Genomic DNA, 10,232 nt, shown 5'->3' with positions numbered 1-10,232 from the left:
AGATTGCCAAGTTGCAAGAAAAATGAGAAATTTATCTCTTCATTTCCTTATCCAAATGGTCCAAATTGACATGAGGTTCAACCTTTGCCACACAAAAAGATTTGCAAATCTTCTATTTTGCATCCTTTCAACATCTCTCTAATTCATGTCTCCCTGCTATAGAGGGCCCTCCTCTTGTCGGTGTTAGATTTTAGCGCTTGGTAAACGCTTGGATTATTTCAACACTGTACCCAAACATTCTTAGTCTTGTCAATAAGATATATTGAATCTCACCAATGATTAATAAAAAAATTTTAGCATGCTTCATGAGGGGGGAGTAAAAAAGATATATAGGAGGAAGGAGGGGGATAAATTTACCCTACAAGCAAAGGAAATCTTATAGTACAGCACTCTACAAAACCTAGGTATTCCATGTGGTGTGGTGCACCAGTGGAAGTAAAATGTGTGTCCAAGGATTCTACGAAACCGTATACGTATATTCCTGCACCAAACAATGACGGCACATCTGCCCAATTCATGCGACGACATTGTCCACATCCCACCCTTCTACTTAGGAACCAAAACTTAGTTACAGTACAGGACCCACCTACCCATTTTATCCTACCCGCCCGAAACATAGGTCAAGTGTACCATATCCACCCACTTACCGTTAGCATGTCCCTATCCTTGACCCCCACACGGAGACCCACCGGCCCCCTGGACTTCTCCCTACCCGGCCAAGTCATGCAGCAGCTGAGCTTCCATCAGGTTTCTGTAAGGAAGGTTCTGAGCCTCCCCATCTAAGATAGAGAACTGGCCCGGCTGGCAGTCCTCCATCTGCTCTCTGGAGAAGAGCAGAGAGTGCTGAGAGGCTGGGGAGAAGGATAAGCTCATGCCCCCTCCGTTGTGCTGCTGCAAGCCCAGAGTTAGGGAGACACCACCACCACCGAAGTTTGGATTGCTGCACTCACCGTAGGAAGTGAAGTCCAAGTCCACCACACCGAAGTTCTCGGCCCTCGGGACGGCCGGGTGGTGTGGTCGCCGGGGGTCGCGGTAGGAAATCTTGTTGTTTGTGGGATCCCTTCCGTCGGTGCGGTGGTGGCTACTGTTGACGATGGAGGAGAGGGAGTCTGAGTCGTTGAGGAGCTGCCCCAGTGTGGGCTTCTGGTCCTCCGCAAGCAGCTGTAAGGAGCTAGAATTAGGGTTAGGGTTTCCAGGCCCGGGGTTGTTGTCGTTACTGTTCTCCTCATTGGGTGTCTGCCTATCCTTCTCCTTTATTTCTTCCAAGTACATTTCCTCCACCATTGGTTTCCATAGCCTGACCCTTGCGTTTATGAACCAATTGTTGACCTGTAGTGGAAACCAAGCAGCCATTACACAATTATTTCAGAAATTCTTCGACACTATGGGGTCTTGGATGCATTGCCAACAAGAAGACACAAGGCTGTTGCAAATGTATTAATACATGGAATAATATATAAAGAAAAGATGGTGAGATTCAAGGTTGGAGGATAGATTAATCAACGAAAAGGATGTGTGAGATCGATGTTGACGTACCTGGCTCCTGGAGAGTCCCGTTTGCCGAGCTAATATATGCTTATCGACATCGCTGGGGTACCTGCAATCAAGTTTAATTTATAAGTCCAGGGGCGATACTATTTAGAGGTTTAGGCATCTGATAGCTAGGTTTTTTGGTTTCTCTTGTCCCCAACGAGGTCTGCGTTTGTTGTTTACGATATAAAACAAGGAATGGGTATGAGAAGTGCTAATGTCATTAATAATTAGTGAAGCAACAACCAATAGAATTCTACCTGACACCAGCTGTATTAAGCTGAAAATATATATCCTAATTATGAATGCATTCAGAAAAATATCTTATTCTTATATGAAGACTGGGATAGTTTAACATGGAGCTTGTATCAACAACTGTATTACCCTAAAACATAAGGACTTTGACCATTTCATGGTTCATGTAGACAGTAGCATAAGATGAATATGTTCTCGAGGGGAGATATACGATCTCTCAGGCCTTTCAAGAATTTGTGTGAAATTTTTGCAAGTTAAAATGATTAAAGAATACATTCATGTAATGGGATAACTCCACTTCTTTTTTGTGTTCTTCTGTATATCTGATATGAAAACTGGGATCGTCTAAAATGGAAATCGTGCCAACAACAACGTCATCCTCAAACATCAGTAAAACCATTTCATATAGTTCATGTAAGCAATAGGTAAATTAAAGATGAATATGTACTAGAATGATCTTGCATGTCTTTTAAGAAAGTGAATCTTTTTTTGTAGTTGAAATGATTATTAATTAGCGAATACGAGCAATGGAGAAAATTCATTCCTCTTTTGTATTACTTGTGCGTATCTCAGAGAGGAGAGAGATTTTACGGGTGAAGAAAATGCTCGAAGAGCCATGCTCGCAGGATCGACACGGAGCGCTCTGGTAGGCCCCGCTGCGGCCGCCATGGGTGGCTCTCCATCATTCCAGCCTGCTGAAAGGCTTTCTGCTGTCTGAGACACTGGTCGAGCAGTTTGAGCCTCGGGGTCTCACCTCTGGTCGTCCCTGGTGCAACCGGGTCCTTCTCTCCCATAGCCTTTTTCGTCACCTGGATCTGGCCGACAATCCCATCCCTCAGACACCGGAAGTGCTTCGACATGGCCTTGGATGCCAGGATAGAGTATACCCTAGCGGCCCCTTCCCCGGCCACCGCCTCAAACGACGAGACCACCGTCCTCATTTGCTCACAATATTTCTTGTACCTCCTATCCACCTGAATTAGTGAATCCAAAAGGAATGTTCACATTAATGTAAAACAAGAAGAGAAAGAAGAAAAAGAAGAAGACGAGGAGGAAAAGGAAATAACAGTGTAGAGCTTCTTCTAGAGCTACCATGGGAACCATCAAAGTAAGCCTCAGAATGTACAGCAGCAACATTTTTGTATTGTAACAGTGGAGCTTTTACATCAAATGGTTTGGTTCTCTACCATGCTTTTCAAGTACACCATGGATTTCGCTAGTAAATTATAGCAAAATGCAACATGAAAATAGTAGATAAATGGATTTCATAGTAAAAAATAGGTGATCTGGTGGGTTCCATTCAATAGATCAGGTAGAGGACTGGTAGGGCTGCTTAGATGCCTAAGTAAGGGAAAAGAATAGAGGTTTCCAAATGTAAATGGAATGCCCCGAAATATCAATCTGTCCCTCCCTCGGCGCAGCATCGCATTAATGGTAGGTTTGCCAGTCCGGCATAATTGAACAAAGATTCAAGTTTCCAAACCAATCAATTCCTACCCCTGGTAAAACGTCAAATCCCCCACTCCTCTCCCTCCTTCTCTTTCGCACCCACTAAGATATGCTCCTCTCTTTATCCCTCATCAATTATGCACTCATTTATCTTGCTGTCTTTACTCTTAGGAGTACTTATAATACAGAAGAAATAATTATGTTGTTCGGTACAACAGTTTCAAGTGTTCTTAACCATGGAGGAAGAAATTAGCCAAGAGTAAGTAGCTCACCTCTTCTAGCATCGACGAGAGCTCAGCCTTCCTCTTCTGTAGCTCAATAATGTCAAGAGAGTAGAGGGATTGGTTCCATGAAGAGTTGGAAGAAGACCCTCCTTCCTCCCATTGGTTTGTTTTGTGGGACTTGTGCTTCGAGGAACTGCTGCCCGCACCTAGACTGCAGAATTCGTTGAGTAGTTCTTGCGCTGGAGTCAAGTATTTGGAGTGCTTCAGCTGCTGTACTTGCTGATGGGATTGTGGAAAGAGCCTCCTGTCTTCAAGTACTTCGGTGGGTTTTGAGAAGAGGTGCTGCTGACGGAAGGCATGTTCCATGCCGTCGATGGCCTCGGAGGGCTCGGGGTTGCACAGGGACAGGGATAGCCCCTGGCTGGGCTGCTGGTTCCCATCCGTAGGCAATAGACACCTCAGCGAGGAATCTTCGACCAGCATCCGATTCGACCGCTGCCACGAATTCATCATCGTCGCTGTCACCGCGGTCTCGGCTGTGACCATAAGATTCTCGTTCGATGAGTGGGAGAGCTCCCCTCCGATGCTGGAGGAGCTGCTGCCCACCTTGGGGAAGAAGCCTCTCCCCAGCATCTCCATCCCGGCTTGAAGGCTGTAGAGCTCCTGGTTGGGCTCGAAGCTCTGGATCATGGAGTTTCTAGTGGAGGAGAAGTCGTCGTAGCTGAAAGCTGGAGAGATTAGAGTCCCTAGCTTCTCTGGGTGGTGATGCGCCATCTTGTGCTCCAATAATTGAGAGAAACTCTACCTTATAAGAACCTGCAGCAATAATTAATTGGAATCAAGATCGCCCACCCGCACCCAAAACAAAACTAACTAAAAGAGAAGTGAAGGATCAAAACCTTCAAACAGGCAATCAAAAGATTGATGAGAAAAAAATAATACAACTCGATCGCTTGTCATATGCCACCTTTTTCCAGGTATTAGATATAAATGATTCAAGGTGATCTATAAGAGAAGGGTCGAGGTAGGCCAGCCCTTACCGGTTTTGGAAGAGCATAATTAAGGCCCGTGTTCTCTCTAAAGAGGATGGTATCGATGACGCCGAACCCAGGGATTGGCGAAGATGATGAGGAGTCAAAGGCCTTCTCAAGAGTACACCTAATAGAAGAGTTAGTGCTTCCAAAGACAAGCTAAAAGGAAACAAACCCTCACTCCCTAATTAAATCTTGTGCCTTCCATGAACAAATCCATAAGAAGACAGAAGTGAAAAGGAAACGGAAAAGATAAGAAAAAGATACATCATCAGCAAGTAGAGTAGAGCAGGATCGTATACAGATCTTCGTCCTTTCATTTGAGCAAACCTACCAGCCGCCGCATGGCCTTTATTCGCCCTTCACCTCTCTCCCTCTCGCCCTATAAGCTGTATCTATAAAATGGACCCCTTTCTCTCTTTCTTTTTGCTGGACCTTGGCTCACCCTACCTCTCTCTCTCAGTAAATAGCTGCAGCACTTTAATAATTGTCTCTTTTCCTCGGAGGAAGAAAGAGTGGCCAGATCTCGGATTGGCACGAATCCCAAGTCCTCCAAAGTGGGGTTTTGCCTTCCTCCTGCTTCCACCCACTACTTTTTCAGATGGCCTCCTGTTCGGTCCTGCATCCTCTGCCCAGAAGAAGACGCATGGGGATTGGGTCTCAGAGGATTGGTGTCACTGCCTCTCGCGTTCCACTGCAAAGCACAGGAAAGCTAGAGAGAGAAAGAGTCAAGATAAGGGGAGGAAGATATAGATGGATAGAGAGGGAGGAGCGGAGGGGGGTGTTGGCTGTAGGAGTAAAACAGTGGAATAGATGCGCCTGGAAAATATTCTGAAAATAGGGGCTGGCGCCGACCCAAGGAGGTGTGGTCCTCCATTCCCAACTAATTCCCATTAAAACGCATATTAAAATGGGGACCAGACAACATGGGACCGCCTCTCTTTTCCTCCCCAATCTATTCTTATTTTCCTCTCCACATTATTTTACTCCTTGGTGGTCCTCTCACGCTTTCCATACCTCGCCAAATCCGCTTTTATTTTCTTATGTAGACTTGTCTTTCTACCTTAATCTATGGTGCTAAACTTGTCATTGACACGGCTCACTTTCGTCGGATGGACGTCACCATAGCATCTTAATCGTCGTCTTTCTTTGGATTAAATGCAGCTGTAGTAACACTGTTGGCGATAACGTTAACAGTGCAAGGAGGAATAGGGGAAGGGATGAGCCTCGGTTCGTTAAAATGCCACGGCTTCCTCCTTTGTTAATGGCGTCGCCCTGTCTTTTCTTAGTGTAATCTCGTGAGTGGAAGGCATATGTGGGAGCTACAATCCATGCATGCTGCGTACCACGCACGTCCCTTCTCTATGTGTTGGCTGACACACAACCATTAGCTTGGCCTCATAGTACTTCAATTATTTGGTTGGCTTTTGTATAAGCTTGCAAGTGGGTAAGAATAAGAAAAGTAGTGATAATAATTGGGGAGATACGCCCAACAGAACCCATGATTATGTGTATTTTTTTATATAAAAAAGGTATATGCTTGCATGACTAAGATAGCTAGCAGAACAGGTTTTGAATTGAGAATCAGATCAAAGTAAATGACTTTTTGTTGCCAAGGAAAAGAGCAGTGGATTGAATGAACAGGAGAAGAGTTCAAGTGTTGGATTTCGGATCCAGAGAGTGCAGGAAATATTTTCTCACGTTGAAATATTATTTTTTAAAATATTAATGTCAGGATATATGATGCCTACAAAAATGATTTTTGCATGTTTGATTGGTCATGAAAAATGATACATTATAGAGTAGCTTATGTTTGATCGAATATTTTTCTAAAAAAAATTTATAAAATTCCTATTATACTCTTATTAAAAGAAAAGATCTTATCCTATTCTATCTAAAAATTTAAGCTTATTTTGGAAAAAAAAATTATACCAATTTCAGTAGATAAAAATTGGACTTTTTGATGTCTCACATAAGTATTTGCTTCTTATTAAATATAAAAATTTTATTCTTATGGAAAAGTTACTTTCGGCTGATCTCTTTTGAAAATTTCAACTAAACATGAAGCATCTCAATATTTTTCTATTGACCATACTTTCTCTCTTTCTCTTTCCGTGAACAAAACAAGTCCTACAATCTCCACCAAACTGGTTAAATTTCACATCTATATTAGAACATAGCTAGGATACTGGAGATAAATCAGGATCATGATTGTGTAATCTATAAATTAAGAAGTCGTAATCTGTAAATTAGGAAGTCGTGATTGTGTAATCAATCATGATTGTGTAATCTGTAAATTAGCAAGTCATGATTGTGTAATTTGCAAATTATGATTATTTGAATTTGTATTTGATTCATGTAATCTCTTGTAACCATAATTATGCATATCACACCACTATATAATATAAGCAGACTCATCCTGATGAACATGGTGAGATTTCTACAAATTCTTTTTTCGAAAAATCTTTTATGGTATTAGAACCATCTTTTGGGCAATATTTACCATTTTTTTCCTTATTTTTTTCTACAATTTTTAAATTCTTCATCTCATACATGACGGATCTACCCCTTGCTCATCTATCTAAAACACTACAATGACTCAATCCTCTTCGCTCATGCAATCTACATCCACTCTTCCTTCAACAATCTCAAATCTAGCTATTAAACTTGATGGATCTAACTTTTATACAAGAAAAAATATCATGTCGGCTCTTCTCCGTGTGTATTATCTTCTTGGGTACGCCAATGGCTCCATCTCAACACCACCAACCACGATTCGCGACAAGAACAATAATCTAATCTTCGATCCAGCATATGAACAATGGATGGTTCATCTTACGTGGCTTCAACTATATGGTATTTCTATTTTACTCCTTGTTAGTTAACCATTAATTTCTACAGAAAAGTGTACAGGATGCCACTATAGAAAGATAAATAGCAAAGCGCTAGTCTTCCTATTCCACTAAATCCCTTGCCTCCAATTACCTCCTATCCTTCAAGTTAATTTGCTCGCCACATCTTTATATATAGTAAAGATGAGAGCTTTTTGGTGGAAAAGGAGTCGCGATTCAAAGAGATTGGGATAATATAACGTGACACAGAACATGCTAACCGATGCCAATTGGTGGACAGAAAGTAACTCAGGAATAGGAGGATATCAAATGAGAATTAGGAGCATAATAAATAGGAATGAGAAGCTTGGTGCTAGGGAACGGAGAGCATGTAATGGCACAGGAGAGCTGGAGGACATGATGTTAGCTTCCATGGCATCTCCCCATGTTAGTTGGGAGCTTGGAACGGCCGTAGTTACGCAAGTGGCTGTTTGAACGACTTTATCAGGTGGATGCAGCGTCCGTGGGAGTGACGTGGGACCCACTCCCTCCCCAAGATTCTATAGGTCGCCGGAGGCCACCCTTCGCTCTCTCTTACCTGCCCTGCCGAGAGTAGATCCGCTACTGAGACCTACCAACGGGACAGCCAAAACCACTACGATTGCCCGTCTTGTCGTGTAATACCTCATGGGACCCACCAACGAAACACGTGATCATGACCGAGTGGCACTGGCCCATGACTGGATACAGCTGGAAGCGGTGAGCCAAAAAAAAAAAAAAAAAGGACAGAAGAGTCCAATGGTCCTAGTGAGAATCTGGAGGGCTCATCAACTGCTGACGGGAAGGTGACGTTACCGATCCTGGAACGCTTCAATCAGGGTGACCAGTTTTGCATCATACCGTATTCCATCCGGCTCTAGGACACCTCGTAACCACCGGTTTGCCCATGCGAATGCCACACATCAACCCAAAAAATAATAATATATATATATATATATACACACACATATCTCATTGACTTTATATAAATATTTAAAATTTATTTTATATATAATTAATATAAAAATTAAATATATATCTGAATGAAATTTTATATAGCTAAAAATTTAAAGAAAATTATTTTGTACATCACAAACGGTATAGAATGACGTATACCGTCTACGATGATTGATTCATACGTAAAATCGAAAGAAATTTTTTTTTTTTATACACCGTATTTCGGTTTCACACACGATCCAATCATCGTAGATGGTGCACACGTTCTGTACCATTCACTCACGATGCACAAAAAATTTTTCAAATTTAAATCCAAACATACATATCATAATGTAATCATAAATATCGTAATTAATTCAAATAGACTTATGCTATAATATTTCTAGTCTCCATGAACTATGGATTAGCTCTATTTATAAATTATTTATCATAATTTAAAATTATATTAAAAAAATTAATTTAAAAATATAATTTAAATTTATTAATTTTATAAAATATTTAAAATTTATATAATATATGATCAATGTGAAATCAAATACGCACTTGCATAGATCTTTATATAAAAGCACACACACTCCAGTTTCGGACTTCAATGATCCTAATCCACTTGGACAAATTATCACACTAAACAGCTCCAAAGGCCGTGGGTCAGTAGGTAAAATGGGCGAGTCGATAGCCATCCATTGCTACATCTTAGTCACAAAAATCATCAAATCTACCCTTTGTGGCTGACCGTGGCATTCGACACTCAGGACTAGTTACGGATTGAACATCAAATTCCTACGATGACAGCTAACTACGAAAATAGGAAACAGGTGGCTCTATTCCTATCTAATTTTAATTATACTAATTCACTCCTTCCAAGATCGATAAGGATGGTGGTTGGATCTTCTCCTATTCAAATCTTAAGCTTATGACAGAGTACATGGATGGCATGATAAGAGGCTTGGATCTCTCAAGTTCACATTCAAACTAGAGACTCTGACTTCGAGTGAGCTGTGTATATCTGGGTGAATGATAGCTTATAACTAGAAAGGCATCTAAACTTTCTTAAAGTTATTTTTTGTTTTGATGTGAGATCATCATGGCAATCGTTGCAGTACAATCAACATGCAGATATTTCTTGTTTGATTGAATATACATCTTAAGATTGCTTAATTCAAGATGATCATCAAATATGATATAGAGAACTTTCGGCAGAGGAAGTCTACACTTCGTTCATTTCTCCTTTAAAAAAAAAAAAAAAAAAATCGAGCGGGTCTGAATAAGTTTAATGCTCAGAAGTAAGATTTGCCATATTTGATACTGAACTATACATCAAAACTTCCATAAATAATAACTTTTTATGCGACTATTAATTAAGATTCTCTTTTTTTTGTGAAATTAGGTTGACTTCTCAAGATACATGAGAATGCAAATTACTCGAAGGGGTTTATCACACTGCTCGATATAAAGTTGGATCTTGAAGCAGATCAGGACAAAAATTTCTTTTTTTAAGCAAGATTTTAATAATACAATAAAAAGCAAACTAGATATAGAAGTCAAGATTTATCTAAATATAGTGCAAAAATGATATTTTTGTTATATGGTACATGGTACCCCTAAATTTGCCATTTCAGGTACAACTAGAACTTAGATCTTAATGAAATATACTTTGGATTGTTGAAGGTCAAACAATATTTTTCAGCATCAGATAACTTGTTGCACATTGGCTTAAGAGCTGGCTAGCTTCCACCACTCCGCATGGTTTCTTGCATGGCTGCATCAGGACGGCCACAACTAGTTAATGGAGTAAGATCGCAATGTTCCCATCACAATATCTGAACCCGGCATTCCATTTACTCAATCCTGCTTTAGTTGACAGCTTCTAATATCATCCACTTTTCACCCAATCAAGTCCATGGTGCGTGGAGACT

At 40.9% G+C, this 10,232-nt stretch overlaps 1 protein-coding gene across 2 annotated transcripts; it reads right to left on the bottom strand.

Annotated features, from left to right (window-relative positions):
* Nucleotides 1–330: 330 nt before the first annotated feature.
* LOC140852443 (homeobox protein BEL1 homolog) lies at nt 331–5,338 on the bottom strand. 2 transcript variants are annotated; one of them, XM_073245403.1, is made up of 6 exons: nt 4,757–5,338; nt 4,499–4,616; nt 3,507–4,274; nt 2,377–2,759; nt 1,537–1,597; nt 331–1,329 (listed from the first exon to the last, which is right to left on the bottom strand). In XM_073245403.1, the coding sequence occupies exons 3-6, from the start codon at nt 4,230–4,232 to the stop codon at nt 709–711; spliced, it is 1,791 nt and encodes a 596-aa protein (XP_073101504.1). In that variant the 5' UTR covers nt 4,233–4,274; nt 4,499–4,616; nt 4,757–5,338; the 3' UTR covers nt 331–708. The 2 variants fall into 2 exon arrangements, with proteins under 2 accessions (XP_073101504.1, XP_073101505.1); XM_073245404.1 differs by having other exon boundaries at nt 4,499–4,600.
* Between the last annotated feature and the right edge of the window lie 4,894 nt (nt 5,339–10,232).

The sequence above is a fragment of the Elaeis guineensis genome, chromosome 11, assembly GCF_000442705.2.
Source record: "Elaeis guineensis isolate ETL-2024a chromosome 11, EG11, whole genome shotgun sequence".
In the NCBI taxonomy this organism is placed as follows: Eukaryota; Viridiplantae; Streptophyta; class Magnoliopsida; order Arecales; family Arecaceae; genus Elaeis; species Elaeis guineensis.
Note: the sequence above shows the minus strand (reverse complement) of the source record. Positions and strands in the feature narration are given on the sequence as shown.